The sequence below is a fragment of the Mustela nigripes genome, chromosome 8 (genome assembly GCF_022355385.1).
Source record: "Mustela nigripes isolate SB6536 chromosome 8, MUSNIG.SB6536, whole genome shotgun sequence".
NCBI classification, from domain to species: domain Eukaryota; kingdom Metazoa; phylum Chordata; class Mammalia; order Carnivora; family Mustelidae; genus Mustela; species Mustela nigripes.
The window spans coordinates 28,849,599-28,873,164 of NC_081564.1; the positions used below are offsets into that span (position 1 = coordinate 28,849,599).

At 42.2% G+C, this 23,566-nt stretch overlaps 1 protein-coding gene across 1 annotated transcript in view; it reads right to left on the reverse strand.

Annotated features, from left to right (window-relative positions):
* Nucleotides 1-23,566, reverse strand: part of CLTCL1 (clathrin heavy chain like 1) — a 98,205-nt gene that overhangs the window by 15,893 nt on the left and 58,746 nt on the right. The window contains exons 18-24 of the mRNA XM_059408055.1: nt 22,746-22,868; nt 19,957-20,102; nt 6,531-6,714; nt 5,172-5,364; nt 4,398-4,555; nt 2,439-2,603; nt 481-588 (exon numbers count right to left, since the gene is read on the reverse strand). Of these exons, the coding sequence (XP_059264038.1) occupies nt 481-588; nt 2,439-2,603; nt 4,398-4,555; nt 5,172-5,364; nt 6,531-6,714; nt 19,957-20,102; nt 22,746-22,868 (1,077 nt within the window). The remainder of the gene's footprint in view (nt 1-480; nt 589-2,438; nt 2,604-4,397; nt 4,556-5,171; nt 5,365-6,530; nt 6,715-19,956; nt 20,103-22,745; nt 22,869-23,566) is intronic.

A 23,566-nucleotide genomic window follows, 5' to 3' on the forward strand; every position in this document is an offset into this window, starting at 1 on the left:
CAACACAGACAGCTCCCACTCTTCAAAGGCCCCCTGGGGTTCCCTACCCCAGACTAGTGCATATCCTCTGTCTCTATGGTACCTGATAATCACACCCTCTGTGGGCCACACACTCTGGGGTATGGGCTGTGTCTTGGCTATGACTGGTCCAGTGTTCCCAAAAAGTTACCTAAGGGTTATTCACACATGTAAGCCACTGGCTAGGCTTCTGAAGGCCCAAGGACACAAGAAGAGGGGGGAGTACTCTTAAAAACACAAATACCAGCCAGCAGTGAGGTCCAGGATATCTAACAACCAATCTGATTTGTGGATGGGTTGTCTAGTACATGGAAAGACTTTCCCATAGAGATAGTGCTTCATATGCCTACCTGTGGAAGTGACGCATACTGAGGGGATAAGGGTCCCTTTATGTGGAGTGCTTAGGGGTCACTTGTCATCTCCACTGCCAGCAGAGATCATCTCTGGCCAAAGACTAGTTACCTGGTAAAATCGTATCAGCTCCTCCAGCTCATCTGCGTGAATGACAATGTGAAGACCACACAGCTGTGCAAGGCGGAACTCCTGCCCATCCACGCAGGCAAAGCACACCTATGGGAGGGAAGGCCAGACAGTGTGAGTGTCCCCCAGACAGGGCACAGTGCCACAAGCCAGGGATGCAACTGTAAATGCAGAAATACCAGCAAACAGGGTTTTTAAAGTTAGATTCTGAACAAGTAAATAATTGGAAGGTGAGCTGTGTGAGACTGGGAGAAAAAATAATGACATTTTTAATGTGCAGGCCATGGGGGTATTTGAGACCGTGGAGAGAAAAGGGATCATGCATTACTTCTAAGCCCTGAGGCATGATGATTTCTTTAGGTGACACAAAAGCAATGCTGGAATTGCAGGTTCAGGGTTTGAAAATGGTTTAACGAAGTTCAAGAATAATGGTAAAGGGAGCATGGATCATCTGAGTGCTGTTTATGTGGGAGGAGCTTACTTTAATAAATACTTTTTAAACTGAGCATTTGTTTTAGGCACTCTGTGGTATGTACACTTAATGATAACAAGTTCTAGGAAGTAAAAGAAGCCTCCTGAGCTTCTGCTCAAAAAGACTCATAAGGGGCCTCTGAGTTGCTCTTTTTTCCCTTCCTTCCCTTCATCCCTCCCTCCCTTTGATTTTATTATTTATTTATTTATTTATTGAGAGAGAGAGACACACACACACACACACACAGAGAAAGAGAAAAACACACAAGCAGAGGAAGGGGCAGAGGAGAAACAGATTCCCCGCTCAGCAGGAGCCCCACTTGGGGCTCAATCCCAGGACTCTGAGATCATGACCTGAGCCAAAGTCAGATGCCACCCAGGCATCCCTAAGTTGCTCTTCTTTTAATGGCTGAAGATGGACCTCATACACCCACAGGCAAAGCTGGCTTCTCTTGAAGTTTCCCTACCTCCCCATCTTCTATATATACATGCATGTGTTTTCCTGATAGACAAGGCAGAAAACCCAAATAAACAAAAATAACCCCACAACCCAGAGATAACTGGTCACTACTTCAGGACACAATTGTTACCTGCTGTTTTTCTTGTGAAATCTCTCTCTCCCATACTCACACCCAGGATAGAATTACCCTGGACATGCTACTTATTTTTCTCATGGAATACTTGAAACCTCCCTTCCCAAACCCTGCCTATTCATTTTGGTGGAGTTGCAATATGTACACTATTTAACCCTGCCCTTGATTTTGTACATTTATGTTGGTTTTAATCTTTTATCAAACAGTACTTCAGAGATTCACTGAAGCCAAATGTTCTGCACCTCTCTTTACAATATTTTCTCTACTTGCAGATAATTCCGTTATTATCAGAGAGCTATAAGACGTGCCCTTCCAGGGGCACCTGGGTAGCTCAGTGGGTTAAAGCCTCTGCCTTCGGCTCAGGTCATGATCTCAGGGCCCTGGGATTGAGCCCCACCTCGGGTTCTCTGCTCAGCAGGGAGCCTGCTTCCTCCTCTCTCTCTCTCTGCCTGCCTCTCTGCCTACTTGTGATCTCTGTCAAATAAATAAATAAAATCTTTAAAAAAAAAAAAAAAGACGTGCCCTTCCAATTTACTACAAAAGACTAAAGTGTCAAATTACACTGATAATACCACTAATAAGGTGGTTTTTAAAAATATCTTAAATTAGGACAGTACTTCTCATGCTGATTAATTCCATGCTATTAAGATAGCTTCTGGCAACTGACTGGTCCAACACAGAACTCTCCAGGGCCTTTGCTTCAACCACAAATGCTAGCTTATAAGGTTCTCTGAGCGTTCCCAGAAGACTCAGAACCCTGCCTAGACAAGGCAGGCATCCAGATGCATCCCATGTGACACAAGGGTGTGGAGGGAGGAAGGACAAGGAGGAAAGGATTGAGAGACCAGTGGTCACCTGGAGACTTTCTATGCTTACCTCCTTCCATGTCCGCGTGCTGTTGGCCTTGCGGCTGCTGTCCACCGCTGCCTGATACTCCCCAAGGTGTACGAGGGTGGAAGCCAGGCGGGCAAAGTTAGAAACACTGCTGTACAGCAGCTTGGCGGCCTCATACATTCCCTCCTCGTAACAGCGGTCTCCAACCTATGAACAACCGGACAGCTTTGCTGAGACCTTCTTAAATGGGAAGGTTCCTCAGAGATGGTCTAAAGTTCGTAAGTGGAAGGGGTGTTTCTGTTTTCAAAGAAGGTGAGTATCTTTCTGATCACAAAGCAGCCTGGGCCACCACAGAACTACTGAAGGATGAAGTGTACCCCTCAGGCCCTGGACCCACTCTCCATCGCCTGTTCTTATGTCTGCTGTCTGTCATCTCCCAGATTGCTCCCCAGTGGGCCTGGCCTCAGAGGTGTGCTCCTTGCTGCTTCCAGGCCGGTCCCTTCCTCCCCACTCACAACTACCTACCAGAGGACAGCCTGCAGACCACATGCCAGCCCTGGTTCTTGCTGCCATCCACAGATCTCCCTCATTTCCTGACGGCTTTAGCTCTGAGGACCTGGTGTCTCTCATGACAACAGCCAGTCACTGTCAGCTGCCAACCCTGGGAAACCTGGCATAAGAACCTACTCTCTGCCTGCTGCCTCCCCTCCTTTCCAGCTCACGGACCTCCAGGCACCCCAACTCCTGCCCACCATCCCCATCTGTGCCCAGCTAACTCTCCTCCTGGCTTGCTGGTGTTGGCAAGCCATGGGGCTCTACACTCACTCTCTTGGTTGTACTTGGCTGTACTCACTCGGCCAAATCCCAGTCCTACCCAGAGATGTTCTCTGCCAACTCTACACCCAAGACTGCAGAGCTAAATTCAGATAGCTGAAACCCAAAGTGCCACCTGGGCTCTCTTGAACTTCATGATGGTGACCCTAGAAGAACTCGCAACACTAGCAACCCTACTCCCTCAGCCCAGGTACTTGTTCCTTGTCCATCATTCATTTCCTGTCTTCTCTCCTCAAATCTCCAGCAGCTCAAGCTGAGTGCCTGGCTTCCCAAAACCTGAGGAGACAGACACAACCAGAAGAGTCCTTCCATAAGCACTGGGACGGAGTCTGCCCCCTTGCTGCATCTGTGGCCTCACTTAGCCTCCCCTGCTCCATGTCAGCAGCCCAGCAAGCCTAGCAGTGATTTTGTTCTCTGTACTAAATCACTCCTACGTGGTTAAGGACTCAGAGATAAGGATTGGGCAGTACTATTCCCTTTCCTTTCACTTGCCTGTATTTACCAAGTCTTGTTTTAATCAGTGACCATAACTTTTAAAATTGCCTTTATAATCAGAAAACTAATAGAGGTGTTAGAAAATGAAGCCTTGTCTAAAATCTCCCTCTGAATTCATAACAGAATTCTCCTGATGAGCTTTCAAGCCCTTTCAAAACTCCAATCAATTTCCAAAAGTTAACTGGATCTTACTTTGAAATAAAGAATCCAAAGTCCACTTTTGTGTTATTTACTTCAGTAAAATGTGTATATTCTTTCAGGTGGGGTTAGAATATAGTCCATTATCTTTCATCTCCATCAATTTTTCTAGGGGTTAAACATTTTGGTGTTATTCCTACTTTAAAAAATATTCTTCCCATTATGTTATCTGGTAATTCCTGATATATGGAAAAGCTATTGATTTCCAACATACCTATTCTATGGCCAGTTACTCAGTTCACTTTACTCTTCAGTGATAACAGCCAGAACACTGGCACATGGTCCTGACACCTTTTTTCTAGAAGATTCACTCTGGTACACACAGCCAGGGGCCTTAATTTCCATACCAGTGACACTAACACAGGACTTAAGTCACGGTGTGGCTTGCTTCTCAGTGTCAAAGATCTGCACCACTCTAGGGAGTGATCCCTGAACCTACCTGGAGCAGTCTGTGGTTCCCAGGGCATGGCCTACCTGCTGGATGTGAGCATTGTTGGGTCCATTAATACAATCTTCTAGCTCAGACAGACGGCCGGTTTTAGCCAGGGCGAAAATAAGTTCAGTCTCTATATAGGTTTCACGGCCCTTTTTCCTGGCCATCTGTAGAAATTTAACTAGATCCTCCCAATTGTCTGAAACAGAAAACAAAAATAGGTTAATCCAGAGCTGCTAAGTTTAAACAGGAGGTGCAGCTCCTCCCATTTTGTCCCTAGTTAAGATGTTTAATCTCCCACTCTACTTCAGTGAGGGCTTGGACTCCAGGTAAAGTCTAGAAGGACTTGTTTGGCTGCTACGCAGAGCCATATCCTAGGTGGGAGAGATGGAAAGGGCAGAACCACATGGAGGCTGATCCCAGGGATGGAAAGTTCCATGTCACCAAGTAAAGACCTCACCAGGAGACAGGATGATTATTGTAGCCCCAGGAAAAGGGAGTACCACAGTTAACTGGAAAGGCCAGAAGAAGCTCTGTGTCTAAGTTTCTGACCTTAAAATTATCATGATAGTGTTATCCATTGTGCTTAATCTATCTTGTCAACAAAAGAGCTAGTGTCTAGTTAACAGTCAGCTGAAGAGTTAGTGTCATTAACAGAATAAGAGTAATAGATTCTTTTGGAAAACTTTCACTTAGCCGTGTCCCCAGTATCTCTGGATGAGTAACACATGCAGATGCCTGGAAAGCCACACCCTTCTCCAGCCAGGCTTCACACCAGTGAGAAGCAGAGCCCTGGGGAGAGGAGGTTAGCTTACTGCTCCTGCTGGCTGCCTGAACGACCTCGAGGTAAGAGGAAGGGTCATCAGCTCTAATGTAGGAGTCGATGGCTTCTTTCACCAAGTCTTTCTGGAGCTGGGCGCGGGCCAGCTGACTCCACACAGCAGGCTCATTGCATCTCTCTGCAAACTCGTATGCTCGGTCTAGGTTTCCAATGTGCTCGATCAGGACCTAGGGGTTACAAGAGGGCTCTCATTCTCCACAACACCAAGTCAGCTCCAAGGAGCAGACAGATTTTTGTTCGGTTCTACATTTTGCCTAAAGTTGCATGACCATTTCAATTCAGTCCAAAGCAACTGGACATTAAGAATTTCTCAGATGATGAATGGAGGAAAAGGATGAGATCTATGCCACACAGGTGGAAGATGCCAAGTGAAGAAGAGACACTCCCAACACAGGGCATAAGGAAATGAGAGACAGTCAAGCTTAGCTTTTTGGGCCAGGAGAATGACATGGGAGTTGCCTGGCATAGAGGGTGTAAAAAGGAGCTACTGTGGGGAATAAGATAGCTCAGCAGACAGAAAGCAGGCTTCAAGGAGTCTGAAGGGCTCAGGTGCAGCAGCTGCCCCTAATACAGTTTGATCTCAGAGCAAGGCCCTAGACTAGGTATGAAGCAAAAAGAGGAGATGTGGGATTTCACAGGCAGATACAGAAAAATGATAAAAATGGTAAGAGAAAGAGGCAAGGACATAAAGAATCTAGAAAGACAGCAGTTAAAGTGATCTGTCCCATGGTTTATTTTATTTCATCTTAACTGTTTATTATATTTATGGTTTTCATTATAAAGTAATATAAACACATTATGTAAAAATTGGGAAACATTTTTTTATACTTAACCCTAAAATTTCTTACTTTCATTTATAATTTTTTTTATTGTGTTATGTCCCATGGTTTATAATTTTTGGAAATAAAACCAGAAAAAGTCAACAGGCTGGTAGGAAAGGGAGGAGGGCTAAGGGAAGGGCTCTTGGTGGGGCTGAAGGTAGGCAGGAGGGCTGCTGGGACTGCTCTGGGGAATTGAGGCAGCAGACGGTGAAGGGCTGAAATAGTCGACATGTGTGAGGGTCTCTGAGAATCAGACACCTCAGTCACATGACCTTGATTCAGGCACCCAAGTCTAGAGGAATAACCAGCAAGTGAGGGTGACTGCCACACAGCAGGAGCACCAGCAGAGTAGGAGGCAACAGCCTAGAAAGATGGGTTACTGATGAATAGAAAAGAGCACAAGGATCAGAGAGACACACTGAACAACCAGAGGGTGTGACACCCTTGGTGATGATGAGGACACAGTGTGGCAGAGGTCCCTAGGTCTACCATGAAAGCACTCAGAAGTTCACCTGGATTGCTGAGGCGTTCACATCAAACTTGCGGAAGATGGCAAAGGCCTCCTCATACAGTGCACTGCTGATGGCGATATTTGCAATGTCTGGGGCATCATAGTTGTCCAGGCGGCTGATGTATTCCATGACCCGGGTGCGGTCCGCCTTGATGGCAGTCAGGATCAGCAGATTCTGGAGATTCCTTAGGAGAGGTGATGGTCAGCACAGTGTCACAGGAATGAAAGCTATACATAACACTCTTCAGCAGGTTGACCAGCCCAAGGTCCCCGATTTAAAGATATTTAAAACACACACACATATGACTGATGAATAGATACAACAGAGTATTTATGAAGTATATATGGTCCAAAGTCTTGAGAAAGCAACAAGTAGGAGAAATCAGAAAACCACCAATCCCTGGAGGGCTGCTACAGCTTCTCCAGGAGCTGCCTTCACTCCCAATTCACAGGTATCTATTTTCCTGAACTGTACTTCTATTAGCTCTTTGTGGTTCTTTATAGCTCGACCATATAAATTGTGTAACTAGGGGTGCCTGGGTGACTCAGTCAGTTGAGCATCTGTTTTTGGATCCTGGGATCGAGCCCAATACTGGGCTCCTTGCTCAGTGGGGAGTCTGCTTCTCCCTCTCCTGCTCCCCCTTCTTCTGCTCTCTGTCAAAAAATAGTCTTTTAAAAAACTATATCTAGGGGTACCTGGGTGGCTCAGTGGGTTAAGCCCCTGCCTTTGGCTCAGATCATGATCTCAGGGTCCTAAGATCGAGCCCCACATTGGGCTCTCTGCTGAGCAGGGAGCCTGTTTCCCCATCTTTCTCTGCCTGCCTCTCTGCCTACTTGTGATCTCTGTCTGTCGAATAAATAAATAAATAATCTTTAAAAAACTATATCTAAGCAATATAGATAGTTTTGCATGTTTCTGAACTTTCCTTTAATCATACCAGATACATCTTACAAAATTTGTTTTCTTTTGTCTCATTTAAAGATCGGGGGGGGGATCGATTTAATGTACCATATTAAGAATTTAAAAAAGAAAACAACATGATCATACTGTTGATTCAGAAAAAGCATCTGACAAAATCCAACACCCATTAATGTTAAAGACTCTGAGCAAACTAGAAATAGAAAGCAACTTCTTCAATCTGATGAAGGCTATCTACAAAATATCCACAGGTCTCAATGGTGAGAGACTGAATGCTTCCCCTCAGGATCAGGAACAAGATAATGTCTTCTTTCCCCACTTTTATTCAACATTCTACTGGAGGCTCTAGTCAAGGCAGTTAGGCAAGAAAAATAAATAAAAAGCATCTAGATTAGAAAGGAAAAAAGAAAACTGTTACTATTTGCAGGCAAAATGACTGACAGAAAGTTCCAAGGAATCTTTGAAAAAAAATCCTAGGATAAATAAGTAAACTTAGCAAGATATCAAGATACAAGGTTAACCATTGTGATAGTTCTGTATACTAGCAATGTACACTTAAAACAAACAAAAAAAAACCCTTCTACCTATTTACAATAGCTCCCAAAACATGAAATATTTAGGTGTAAACCTAGTAAGACATGTGCATGATCTATATGATGAAAAATATAAAAAGCTCGTGAGAAAAATTAAAGATCTAAATAAATGGAGAGACATATTGTATACTGAACACAGTAGATACCAACTGTCCCCAAACTGGTCTACAGATATCAAGCAATTCCAATCAAAATTCCAGAAGGTTTCCCGGTTGATAGACAAAGCTGATTCTAAATCTTGAACAAGAATAGAGTTGGAGGAATCACACTACCTGGCCAAGTGATTCTGGCAAAGATGCAAAAGGAATCCAATGCAGAATGGATCCAACAAATAACACTGGAATGACTATACAACCACATGCCAAAAAATGAACCTAAACTTCACATGTTGTTGGACACTGGACCACATATCTAAATGTAAAATGTAAAACTGCAAGACTCTTAGAAGGAATTCAGTGAGAATCTTTGACCTGGGATTAGGCACAGAGTTCTTATCACCAAAACACAATCCACAAGAGAGATGTTTGACTTGGAGTTGACCCAAATGAAAACTTTTGATAAGCAAATGATACCACTAGGAGAATAAAAAGACAAACTCCACACTGGGAAAAAAAATATTTGCAAATCCCATATAAAACAAAAGACTTGTGGGGTACCTAGGTGGCTCAGTTGGTGAAGCAACTGCCTTCAGCTCAGGTCATGATCCTGGAGTCCCGCATTGGGCTCTCTACTCCACAGGGAGTCTGCTATTCCCTCTGACCCTCCCCCTTCTCATGCTCTCTCTCTCTCTCTCAAATACATAAATAACATCTTAAAAAAAAAAAAAGCCACAAAGACTTATATCCAGACTGTATAAAGAACTCTCAAAACTCAACAGTGAAAAACCAAATAAGCCAATTTAAAAAAAGGGCAAAAGATCTGAGAGACTCTTCAACCAAGAGGATATACGAAGGGCAAGTGAGCACAGGAAAAGTTGTTTAACATCTAGCCATTAGGGAAGTGCAAATTAAAACTACAATGATGGGACACTATATGCTTATTAGAACGGCTAAAATAAAAAATACCAATAATACCAAGTGCTGGTGAAGATGTAGAGAAACTGGAATTCTCACACATTGTTGGTGGGAATGCAAAATGGTACAGTCATTTCAGAAAACAACAGGTTGGCAGCTTCTTAAACAGTTAAACATACATATGGCTCAGCAACTGCTAGGTGTGTTCAAACAAAAATATGGACACAAACACTTACAGCAGCTGTATTCACAGAACCCCAAACTGAAAGCAATCCAACTGTCCTTCAATGAGCAAGTGGATAAACAAACCGTTGTACATTCACAACACAGAACACTATACAGCAATAGAAGAGAATTATTGATGCACCCAGCTTAGATGGATCTCAAAGGAATTACACTGTGTGAAAGAGGCCAAGCCTCAAAAGACTGCATACTATGTGATTCCCCTTACATGACATTCTTGAAAAGGCACAACTGGATTGATGGTGATGAATTAGAGATGGGTGACTGTCAGGGGTACAGGGAATGTAACTGTAAAGGGTAGCTCACACGAGGAAGTTTCATAGTTAGGGAACTGTTCTATACGCAGACTGTGGTGGTTATGTACATGAATCTAGGTATGTGTTGAAATTCCTAGTTTTGTACGTCCCCCACAAAAGACCAATTTAACTGTAAAATTAAAAAGAAGGGGAAACAAGTATTAAAAAATTAGGTCCAAGATTCACCCATGTTGTTGTGTAGCATTCCTTCCCACCGTGACATGGTACTCTGCTGGATGACTGTACCACAGCCCTTTTACAGATGGGTACCTACATTGCTCTCAGATCTTTACTATTGGAAATAGTGCCGCTTTGTGCATTCTTGCACGTGTCTCCTGATACACGTGAGACGAGTTTCTTCAAGATTCAGAAACAGAACTTCCCAATGACCCTGCAATTGCACTACTGGTTATTTACCCCAAAGACACAGATGTAGTGAAAAGAAGGGACATCTGTACCCCAATGTTTATAGCAGCAATGGCCACGATTGCCAAACTGTGGAAAGAACCAAGATGCCCTTCAATGGACGAATGGATAAGGAAGATGTGGTCCATATACACTATGGAGTATTATGCCTCCATCAGAAAGGATGAATACCCAACTTTTGTAGCAACATGGACGGGACTGGAGGAGATTATGCTGAGTGAAATAAGTCAAGCAGAGAGAGTCAATTATCATATGGTTTCACTTATTTGTGGAGCATAACAAATAGCATGGTGGACATGGGGAGTTAGGAGAAGGGAGTTGGGGGAAATTGGAAGGGGAGGTGAACCATGAGAGACTATGGACTCTGAAAAGCAGTCTGAGGGTTTTGAAGGGGCGGGGGGGTGGGAGGTTGGGGGAACCAAGTGGTGGGTATTAGAGAGGGCACGGATTGCATGGAGCACTGGGTGTGGTGCAAAAACAATGAATACTGTTACGCTGAAAAAAATAAATTAAAAAAAAAAAAAAAAAGAGTGGAAACACTTTCTAACAGGCACTGCTTCCCAAAAGGAACACACACTCCCAACAGGGCACGTAAGAGGCCCAGCTGCTCTACACTCATCAAGGCTGATTAGGAGAGCTAGATGGCCTTGACTCTGCAGGAGGAAAGGGATGGTACACAATGGCCAGACTGTGCTTCCTTGATGGTGGATGAGGCTGCACGCTTGCCTTAGACTTGCAGCTGTCTCTCCTCTTGCTGAAGGACTGCTAAAGTGCTTTGCTGAGTTTCCTATCAGGTTATTTGAGTTCTTCTTTCATTATATGTTCTCCATGCTAGCTTTTTGTTGGTTATCTATGTTGCAAACATCTGTTTGTAGCTTCTCATCTTTTCCTCACCTTTTCTCATCTTATTATGATAAAGTTCTTAAGTTTAACATAGTCCTATTTACTAGTTTTTCAAATGGTTATATATTTTTGCAACTGGCTTATGTATTTATTAGACCACAAATATATTTTATTTTATTTTTTAAAAAAGATTTTTATTTATTTATTTGACAGAGAGATTACAAGTAGGCAGAGCAGCAGGCAGAGAGAGAGGGGGAAGCAGGGCTTGATCCCAGGACCCTGAGATCATGACCTGAGCTGAAGGCAGAGGCTTAACCCACTGAGCCACCCAGGTGCCCCTATATTTTTCTTTTAAACATAAACTCTAAAAACATGATAGTTTTGACTTTATATTTAAATCTTCACATTGTGTGTCATAGAGATCCAATTTTAATTTTTACCCATATAATCATTTGTCCCAACATCATTTTACTCAAGTCTATTATTTCCATCTGCATAGCCACTCTGTCATAAATAAGTATTTTACATTTGTGTGGGTATATTTTAGGGTTTTTTCCTCTACTATAATGGTCCATTTCTCTATTCCTTGCCCAAACCATAATGACTTGATTTAATTTTATGATAATTCTAGTCAGAGTAAGTACCTTGCCATCCTAAAACCTATTCTTACCTCTTGAGTGATTTATTATTTGTGTTAGCACTGACTAATCTTGGCTTTTATCTTTTTGATTTAAAACTTAAAATCTTCCTGTCAAGTTTCATATGTAAACAAACAGAATTTTACTGGTACTGCAGTATATTTGAGTGAAGTGGGTAAAACTGATGTCTTTCTTTTTTTTTTTTTGAAGATTTTATTTATTTATGAGAGAGAGAGAACACATGAGCAGGGGGAGCAGCAGATGGAGAAGTAGGCTCTGTGCTGAATAGGGAGCTCAAAATGGGCTCAACCCCAGGACCTGGGATCATGACCTGAGCTGCAAGCAGATGCTTAACTGACTGAGCCATCCAGGTACCCCAATGTCTTTCAATATGATGTGATCATTCATGAATTTACATCAAGCATTTATCATGGTTGAGTGGATAGGACTATAGCAGTTTACCTTTTCATTTATTTGTCTCCTGATTTGTTTTTCTTCTTTAAGAACCACATCTACTTGTTCAATATATGTAAATTCATTTCAGTAAGCTTATAAAATTCACATTAACTGTCAACATGTTATGTTTTTATTTACTTTTAAAAATATATTTATTACTATCTTTATGAATACTTTTTAATATGCTCATTTTAAAAATTATTCAATATTGTCATTTTTAAGCTAATTGTTCTATCAATTACCTGGAGAGGTATGTTAAGATCTCCCAAGATGGAGAATTTACCTGTGTTTTCTTGTAGTTTTGTCAACTGTTGCCTTACATATTTTGACACTGTATTACAGGTATATACAGGTTAAGAATTATCTTTCTAGTGAGCTGAATATTTCATCATCAGGTAATACATTTCAAGACCCCAAGTCGGGGTTTGAAACCACAGATAGTTCCAAGTCCTATATATTTTTCTTGTACATACACAGTTATGATAAACTTTATTTTATTAATCAAGCACAGTAAGAGATTAACAATAACTAATGACAACACAGAACAATTACAACAATATATTGTAAATAAAATTTATGTGAATGTGGTTTCTTGTTCTTAAAATATCTTATTGTACCATACTCACCCTTCCTGTGATGATGTGAGATGCTAAAATGCCTATATAATAAGAAGTGAGGTGAATGATGTAGGCATTGAGACATAGTGTTAGGCTATAACTGAGCTTCTGACACATTATCTACTTTCAGACAAACCATAGTTAACCATGACACCTGAAACCATAGGACATGAAATCAAGGATAAGTAGGGATTACTTACTGGCCATTTCTACTTCAATAGTTTTTTTTTTTTAAAGATTGTATTTACTTATTTGTCAGAGAGAGTATGAGCGTGTGCATGCACAAGCAGGGGGAGTGTCAGGTAGATGGAGAAGCAGGCTCCCCACTGAGCAAGGAGCTTGATGCGGGACCCAATTCCAAGACCCTTGAAACATGACCTGAGCAGAAGGCAGAAGCTTAACTGACTGAGACAACTAGGTATCCCTCAGTTTTTATATCAAAGTCTATTTTGCATGCTTTAAATATAGAAAATATATATAAAAACATAAAATGTCAAACTATATTAACATATAATATCAATATAATACCAGCACCTTTAGGTTTACATTTGTCTAATTTTTAAAAATTCTTTTATTTCCGGGCGCCTGGGTGGCTCAGTGGGTTAAGCTGCTGCCTTCGGCTCAGGTCATGATCCCAGGGTTCTGGAATCGAGTCCCGCATCAGGCTCTCTGCTCAGCAGGGAGCCTGCTTCCCTCTCTCTCTCTCTGCCTGCCTCTCTGTCTACTTGTAATCTCTGTCTGTCAAATAAACAAATAAAATCTTTAAAAATGACAGATGCTGGCAAGGATGAGGAGAAAGGGGAACCCTCCTACACTGTTGGTGGGAATGCAAGCTGGTGCAACCACTCTGGAAAACAGCATGGAGGTTCCTCAAAATGTTGAAAATAGAACTGCCCTATGACCCAGCAATTGCACTATTGGGTATTTACCCTAAAGATACAAATGTAGTGATCCAAAGGGACACATGCACCCGAATGTTTATAGCAGCAATGTCCACAATAGCCAAACTATGGAAAGAACCTAGATGTCCATCAACAGATGAGTGGATCAAGAAGATGTGGTATATATACACAATGGAATACTATGCAGCCATCAAAAGAAATGAAATCTTGCCATTTGCAACAACATGGATGGAACTAGAGCGTATCATGCTTAGCGAAATAAGTCAAGCAGAGAAAGACAACTATCATATGATCTCCCTGATATGAGGAAGTGGTGATGCAACATGGAGGCTTAAGTGGGTAGAAGAATAAATGAAACAAGATGGGATTGGGAGGGAGACAAACCATAAGTGACTCTTAATCTCACAAAACAAACTGAGGGTTGCCGGGGGGAGGGGGTTTGGGAGAAGGGGGTGGGATTATGGACATTGGGGAGGGTATGTGATTTGGTGAGTGCTGTGAAGTGTGTAAACCTGGTGATTCACAGACCTGTATCCCTGGGGATAAAAATATATGTTTATAAAAAATAAAAAATTTAAAAAAAAAATTCTTTTATTTCCAACTTCTCATTAATATACTCTGAAGTCATATCATCCCATATCCTTTGGCTTCTACTGAGGCTGAAAAGTCTGCTGTCAGTCTAATTTATATTCATTATAGGTAATCTATCTTCTGAGTATTTAAACATTTTTTTAAATGTTCCACAGTTTTGCTATAATGTGGGTAAAGGTGGTTTTAAAAAATTCATCCTACTTGGGATTTGCTGGGTTTCCTAGATTTTAGAACTAGAATACCATCAGTTCTGCTAAAATCTCCATCGTTTCCCCTCCAAATAATGTCCCATTCCCTGCTCTCTCTGAGGCTCTGATTAGGTCTACCTTCAACCTGTAGAGATCTTAAACTCTTTCACCATTTTCACCTGTCTTGGCTACATTATTGCAATTTCTTCACATGCATCTTTCAATTCTTATTCTCTAATGCCCCTAAACCCATTTGGAGTTTGCTTCAAATCCAATTATAGAACTTCATTTTTTATTTATCAGGTATTTGGTATTTTTAAAAATCTGCTTGAGGGGCTCCTGGATGACTCAGTTGGTTAAGTATCTGACTTTGGCTCAGGTCATGATCTCAGGGTCTTGGGATCAACCCCCATGTCTGGCCCCCCACTCAACGGGGAGTCTGCTTGTCCCTCCCTTTCTACTCCTGCTTGTGCTTTCTTGGGTCTCTTTCTCTCTCTCAAATAACTAAAACCTCTAAAAAATAATCTGCTTGATCTTTTTGGGGGTATGTAAACACATTACATGTAATTTTACATTCCATGCCTGATAATTCCAATAGCCACAGTCCCTCTAGCAGATCTGAGTCTACTCTGTTTTACTGCTGGCTCTTACTAATGCAGCCTTGTTGCCTTATGCATTTTGTCCATATTTTACTATAAGCTCATTATTTCTTGGAATGTTATATCAGAATTCTCTGAAGCCTTGCTAGAGGGTAGGCTCCTCTTAAAAGGATTTGTGTTTGTCTTTGGCAGAGATCTGAAGGCACTACCTGATGGCAATCGTTTTAAAATTAAATTCCTCACTTGAGGATTTTTAATCCCATGCCAGTTCACAAAATTTGTTCTAAAACCTGTTAGAAGGCCAGCTTCTCGGGGCCAGTTTTGTCCTCACAGTCTAGTACCATGGTTTCAAAGAGCTCTTTTTTATTTTATTTTATTTTATTTTGTTTTATTTAGTCTCTCAGCAGAGGGCTGGCTGATATTGGTGGTTGATCCTGGCACTGAGGAGGGGCTTCACTGCACACTTCATACCTTTTGTAGGCCCTTGCGTCTTATCTCCTGCCTCTGTGTCCTATAGGGACACACAACTCACGTTTAACAGAGTTTGGCAGAAGTCACTGGCTCATGGACTCATTTTAAAGGATCATTTGTGTATTTCATCCTACATCTTCAGATTTTCTACTTATACAGGATCTGTGTAAGTATATAGTATCTAGTCTGCCACACTGCTAATTCAGGCTACTTTCACCTGCATGGAAAACTATGTCTGGTGAAGCACTCAAGTCACAGAAAGAAGGGCAAGAACTTGAAGGTCCCATTGCATGTGAGAGAAAAAAAGTGTCCAAGGAGTCAGCACACAGAGTCAGAACCACCTTTAAGTGTTTTTCTGTGGGAAGTACCAACAGGCTAAGATCTAGCAAAGGAGGGTGGCCTGACAAGACAGTATACCCTAGCCACCTCAGGTACCTTACCTCTAGAATCCTGTAATCAATAAGGGCATAGGATTCCATTAAAATACAATTTCACATTCCATAATTTATCATTTAGCATTTCTCAGTTTAAAAACAAACAATAACCAGTAACAAAATTGAAGCAGTACTCCAAACCTCCCAAAAAACAAGAGTCCAGGGCCAGATGGCTTCGCAGGAGAATTCTACCAAACATTTAAAGAAATAATGCCTATTCTTCTGAAGCTGTTTCAAAAAATCGAAACAGAAAACTTCCAAACTCATTCTATGAGGCCAGCATTACCTTGATCCCAAAACCAGGCAAAGACCCATCAAAAAGGAGAATTACAGACCAATATCCCTGATGAATATGGATGCCAAGATTCTCAACAAGATCCTAGCTAATAGGATCCCACAGTACATTAAAAGTCTTATCCATCATGACCAGGTTGGATTTAACCCTGGGATGCAAGAGTGGTTCAACATTCACAAATCAATGTGATAGCACAACACATTAATAAAAGACAAGAACCATATGATCTCTTAATTGATGCAGAAAAAGTGTTGGACAAAATACAGCATCCTCATTAAAACTCTTCAGAATGCAGGGACAGAGGTCACATTCCTCGATTTCGTTAAAACCATCTATGAAAAGCCCACAGTGAGTATCATTCTCAATGGGGAAAAGCTGAGAGCTTTTCCCATAAGATCAGGAACACAACAGGGATGCCTACCCTCGCCACTATCGTTCAACATAGTACTAGAAGTCCTAACATCAGGAATCAGACACCAAAAAGAAATAAAAGGCATTCAAATTGGCAAAGAAGTAGTCAGACTTTCTCTCTTTGCAGATGACATGATACTTTATGTGGAAAACCCAGAAGATTCCACCTCCAAATTACTAGAACTCATACAGTAATTTGGTAATGTGGCAAGATATAAAATCAACGCACAGAAATCAGTTGCTTTTCGGGGTGGCTGGGTGGTTCAGTGGGTTAAACCTCTGCCTTCAGCTCAGTTCATGGTCTCAGGGTCCTGGGATCGAGCCCCAAGTTGGGCTCTCTGCTCAGCAGGGAGCCTGCTTCCCTTTCTCTCTCTCTGACTGCCTCTCTGCCTACTTGTGATCTCTCTCTGTCAAATAAATAAATAAAATCTTAAAAAAAAAGAAATCAGTTGCTTTTCTATACACTAAAATTGTCACTGGAGAAAGAGAAATTAGGGAATCGATTCCATTTACAATAGCACCAAAAACCGTAAGATAGCTAGGAATAAACCTAACCAAAGAGGTAAAGATCTGTACTCTAGAAACTACAGAACACTTATGAAAGAAACTGAAGAAGACACAAAAAGATGGAAAAACATTCCATGCTCACATACTGGAAGAATAAACACTGTTTAAATGTCTATGTTGCCTAGAACAATCTATACTTTCCATGCCAACCCTATCAAAATCCCATTGGTGGAATACTATGCAGCCATCAAAACCCCCGAAATCTTGCCATTTGCAGCGACATGGATGGAACTAGAGAGTATTACGCTAAGCGAGTAAGTCAATCAGAGAAAGACAATTATCATATGATTTCTCTGATATGAATAATTTGAGAGGCAGGGCAGGGGGCTGTGGGGGAAAGGGAGGGAAAAAAGAAACATGGTGGGACCAGGGAGGGAGACAAACCATAAGAGACTCTTAACTGCAGGAAATAAACTGAGGGTTGCTGGAGGAGAGCAGGGTGGGAGGGATGCGGTAGCTGGGTGATGGACATTGGGGAGCGTATGTGCTATAGTGAGTGTTGTGAAGTGTGTAAGACTGATGATTCACAGACCTGTACCCCTGAAACAAATAATACATTATATGTTAATTTAAAAAAATCCCATTGGCATTTTTCAAAGATTTGGAACAAACAGTCCTAAAATTTGTATGGAGCCAGAAAAGACCCTGAATTGGCAAGGAAATGTTGAAAGAGAAGAACAAAGCTGGGGGCATTATGTTGCCTCATTTCATGCTATATTACAAAGCTGTGATTACCAAGACAGCACAGTATTGGCACAAAAACAAACACATAGATCAATGGAACAGAATAGTGTCTCCAGAAATGGGCCCTCAACTCTACGGTCAACTAATCTTCGACAAATAAGGAAAAAATATCCAATGGAGAAAAGACAGTCTCTTCAATAAATGGTGCTGGGAAAGTTGGACAGCAATATACAGAATAATGACATTTGACCATTCTCTTACACCATACATAAAGATAAACTCTAAATGGATGAAAGACTGCAATGTGGGACAAGAATCTATTAAAATTCTAGAGGAGAACATAGGCAATAACCCTTTGACATCAGCCACAGCAACTTCTTTCAGGACATGTCTCCAAAGGTAAAGGAAACAAAAGCAAAAATGAACTTTTGGGACTTCATCAAGATAAAAATCTTCTGCACAGCAAAGGAAACAGTCAGCAAAATGAAGAGGCAACCCATGGAATGGGAGAAGATATTTGCAAATGACATGACAGATAAAGGGCTGGTATCCAAGATCTATAAAGAACTTCTCAAACTCAACACTCAAAAAACAAATAATCAAGCCAAAAAATGGGCAGAACACAAGAACAGATACTTCTTCAAAGAAGACATACAAATGGCTAACAGACACATGAAAAAATGTTCAACATCATTAGCCATCAGTTCAAATCAAAACGACATCGAGATACCTCCTTACACCAGTGAGAATGGCAAAAATTAACAAGGCTGGAAACAACAAATGTTGAGAATGTGGAGAAAGGGGAACCCTCTTACAGAGGTGGTAGGAATGCAAGTTGGTACAACCACTTTGGAAAACAGTATGGAGGGTCCTCAAAAAGTTAAAAATAGAGCTACCTTATGACCCAGCAATTGCACAACTGGGTATTTACCCCAAAGGTACAGATGTAGTGAAAGGAAGGGGAACATCCATCCCAACATTCATAGCAGCACAGTCCACAATAGCCAAACTATGAAATAAGCCAAGATGCCCTTCAAAAAATGAATGAATAAAGAAGATATGGTTCATATATACAATGGAATATTACTCAGCCATCAGAAAGGGTGAACACCCAACTTTTGTATCAACAAAAGCTGGAGGGACTGGAGGAGATTATGCAGAGTGAAATAAGTCAAGCAGAGAAAGACAATTATCATATGGTTTCACTCATATGTGGAACAGAAGGAATAGCAGGGAGGACCATAGGGGAAGGGAGGGAAAACTGAGGGGGGGGAAATCAGAATGGCAGACGAACTATGAGAGACTATGGACTCTGGGAAACAATCTGAGGGCTTCAGAAGGGAGTGGGGGGATAGAGTAGCCTGGTGATGGGTATTAAGGAGGGCACGTGTTGTAATGAGCACTGGGTGTTGTTCATAAGTAATGAATCATGCAGCACTTAAAAAACAACAAATAAACAAAGTCCAAACATATCCTCACAAGTACTCTTTAACACAATGCCACAGACCTTGAAAACTCTTCGGGATTTCAAAATAAACAATACAAAGTTGAAGATCAAAAAGGCTTATGAAACAGTTAATTTTGAAAAAAAAAAACCCTATAAAATAGTTCAACCTACAAAATATACCTTATAATTAAGTCTTTATAGCAGGATGCAAATACACTAGTCTGTTTGATGCAGAATCTCTGATAATGAATTTTTTTTTCTGATAATGAATTTTAAAGTGGAAATAAATGCTGGGTGCAACCACACTGAAGCATGCTCTATTATTATTTCCAGAGAGTCTGCTCATGCTATTGTTTCTGCCTAGAATGTTCTTCCTATCCAAGCTCCTACTCATCATGGTTCTACATTACATCTCTAGCAAGTCATGCCTGATATATGCCCAGATTTAGTTTTCTTGGCATCTGTTTCCAAGCTTTGTTCACCATGATTTCAAGAGTTTAACATGCTTGGGACATAGTAGGTACTAAAGAATATTAGCTCCCTCTGAACACTGTGGTTAAAGAAGAACAGTGCAGGCCAGAGAAGCAAGAAGGACAAATTCCTGGAAAAAGTAGAATTTAGGTTGGGCTAGAAGAGATAGGTAGGACTAAAGATACAGAACGCAGTGAGAAGACACTGGGGAGCAACCAGTGAGGCTGGGCAGGTGAGGTAAGACAAAACTGTGACAGAAAGTGAGCATGAGGTGGGTGGCTTGAACCTGACTGATTTAGCAGCTACCCTCAGCATACTCTCACCTGTGCTCACTGAAGACGGAGTTATCCAGAACAATCTTCTCCAACAGTTCAATCAGTTCATTAGGCAGATCAGCTGTCATGAAGGCCTTGACCGTGACTGAGACCTCTTCAGGATCCTGTGTTTCTGACAATGCTGTCTGTACCACCTGGTTTGAAGTATCATTTGAAAGAATTTGGTTAGATAAAGTCAATTCAAGACTATCTTTGACGCTAAACAGAAAGGAAGGATTACCCCATGGCAGTCTGAAATAGACACAGAGAAAACAGAAGATTTCTCAAGGCAAAAAGGGAAGGTTGTCTAAAGAAGTCAATTTCAGAGACTTCAGCCTGCTCTATTTGACAATTAGTTTCTCTCTCACATCAAAAGGGCTGCAGACTCATCTCTGCCCCAGTAACCATACTACAAATTTACTCCAAAGCCAGTAACACAGTGCACTTAAACAGGCGGCTGAAATACATGTTTGCTTTGATCTTTTTTTTTTTTTTAGGTCACTGTTCATAACAAATATGGCCCCATTTCTCTTATGAAGACACCACTCCAGGGAAGCTCTTGCTAGCCTAGAGCATCACAGCTACTCTGGCCCAACCCACTTCCAGGGATGCAACTGAGTACACCCTGAGTTCCACAGCCTCAGACCCATGGCAAGGGGTCTGACAAAAAACTGGCCACACCACCCCTCATTCAGTTATAGGTGTCTCAACTACAAAAGAACTCACAAGTGGGGAAAAAGACATTTTTCCAAAGAGTACGCTTCCCAGATAACATCAGGCTGGAAGGCCAGCATTGTTCTCTTTGCACTTTCTTCCAGGGACCTTTGGTGACTTTAGGATCTATCAGTTTTGCCAGGTTTCATCAGGGATGGGCAATGGCAATGCATTAATGAGAAAGAACAGATTGCTCAGAGGAGGTATAACATAGATAATATAGAGCTCTGGCCATGAACTTTCATCCTATGAACAGGAGGGGCTGCAAAGGACCTGGAATCAAAATCAGCGCAGTCCACCTCACAAGTGACCACTGTATACTCAATGGCACCATGGGATACAAAAGTTCTTCTGAGGCGTTTATAACAACCCTAAAGGTTATACAAAGGTATGTGAGGAAAGGGGCTATCACAGAAGATAGTAACAAAAAGGGTGTACTTAAGGGAAAGGAGAACTGTGACAGCACACAGAATCCATCCAAAGTAGGAGGTTTATTTCCTGCCATCATGACATCTGTCCATTCTTGGAAAACCTTAGAGCACTTTAAATACACACTGGTTATTTTAAGGGCAAAAATAAATTTCCACAATCTATTTGAGTCAACAGCATGCCTAATCTAAGGTTACCTCAGGAAGCTGCTTCCTCTAAGTAAATTTTCCATGATGAGCTTCTCCTGTAGACCTAAAAGCCGCCTGCTGCCATCATGCAGTCCCTCTAATTAGAGGGGCACGGGAGGTGAATGCCCCTCAGGAGGCGGCTATGAATATTCAGTCCTAGCAGACATAATGACAGGATCAGGAGCTTCACACAGACACAGGAAGACTAAGAGGCACCTGCTGGCTTCAGCCCAGTGCAGCATTAGAGCTGCTCATCCCAGTGCCAATGCAACGAGACCTGTAAGATGTGCCAGGCAACTGGACCACACCTGGAGAAGTACCAGTTGTCTGCAAATTTGGAGAGAGATCTCTAGCGGAATCTAAATCTACTCTGGCCCAAGGCCTTTGTTGCTCAATGTCTTTGTCAAGTCCAGATCAATCTTTGGACAAATCTTAGAGATGGGTAACTCCAAAGCTGATATAATGAGGTCCAAAATAACTCAGGCTTCTAGCCATCTAAAAGTATTCCAAAGTAAAGTTTATTAAGAATAAGATAATGGCACAGACATGAGGAACAGTGGACAGCAAACAAGAAGGTGAAATTCAGAAGAGATAGGGGGAGACAAGATGGCGGGGAAGTAGGAGGAGACACCATTTCAACCTGTACCCTAAAGTCAGCTGATTACCTACCAAAGAACTCCAATCACCCATGAAATCAGCCTGAGATCAGAATTATACACGTCTGGATCTCTACAGGGGCAGAAGACGCCAGTGGGCAGGTAAAGCGGAGTGGGAACGTCGGACTGATATCAGAAGAGATAGAGGTGAAAACCCAACAAGCCCACCTAGTGGGCTTTGCACACAAAGCAGTTGGAGGAGGGCACTTTAGCTGATCTGCTCAGACCTGAAGGCCACTTGTTGGGCCAGGATCTTGCTCCCACCTGGCTCTCAGCCCATCCCTGAACAGTGTCCCCAGAAGCCTAGGAGACAGTGGGAATGGTAAAGTATCATCTGCTGCCTAAGAGTACAGAAAGCCCAGTGAGTGGCTGAGGTCAACAACCATCCGTCAGGCAGCACATAAGAGGAATCCTGGCCTTGGCACTGTGCCCCAGCTCTGAGTAGGCACTGGATAGTCACAAGGGTGCAAGGGGTTCCTCAACAAAGGCAGGTTCAGCTGACAAAACCTTAAGATCTACTTACCTTGTGTCATTGGGGGCTGAGCTGAAAAAAAAAAAACACTAAGGATCCAGCAAGCAAGCAGGTCATCAGATATTCCTTTTACTGGGGTAGCACATCCCAGCTTAGGAGATCAGGGCCAACTCTGTGCCTTTAACCAATAAACAACTCCAGAGAAATTCACAAGATAGTCTGGTCACATGTCTGAAGATGTTATGTTAAACATAACAATTCAACTAGTCACTCTGGCACAAGATGGTGAGTGGGCAAAAAGCAGGCATGCATACACATACTCCCATTTCCATTCCTCACCTGGTCGATCAGCTGTCTCCTGGATGGGTTGGTCTCCTCAAGGACGTGAGCCCAGAGCTCTGGATCCTTCCTGCGCACCAGGTAGCGGGCCTCACTTTTGAACAAAGAATTCTCGTTGCAAACCTGAAATGAGTACACTAGTGTGTATAACAGAGCCAATCAGTGAAAACTATTTGGGGGACCCCTGAACTTATTTAGTTCAGCCAGAGCCCAAATGAGAAACAGTACTTTGACATGGGAGGAGCAGCATCCCAAAGGGGTGACAATGTACTTCTCAGGTGACAGATTACCTCAAAACACAAGTTTCGTAGTTTATAACAACTCAGAATGGGTATGGCTGTGTGGTAGCTCCTCTCCACATGAACCTAACTGTTACCTTCTAAAGTGGCACTACCCAGAATGCTCTGAAACAAAGAAAATGTTCGAGATCTGTGCTATGCTGGGCAAAGACTAAATGCTGCGTATGTGTCCAACGGCTGCTCATGTGTTCATGGCATGAGGCCAGGAGCAGGCTTGGTCTGGCCTGCCCCGAAATCTCACTGCAGCTTCTCCTTCTGACACAGCCGATTGTAACAAGCACTTTTTTTTTTTTCCTCGTCTCAATACTGCTTCATTAAAAGGGAATGTCAAGGGGCACCTGAGTGGCTCAGTGGGTTAAGCTGCTGCCTTCGGCTTAGGTCATGATCTCAGGGTCCTGGGATCGAGTCCCACATCGGGCTCTCTGCTCAGCAGGGGGCCTGCTTCCCTTCCTCTCTCTGTGATCTCTTCCCTTCCTCTCTCGTACTGTGATCTCTCTCTGTCAAATAAATAAATAAAATCTT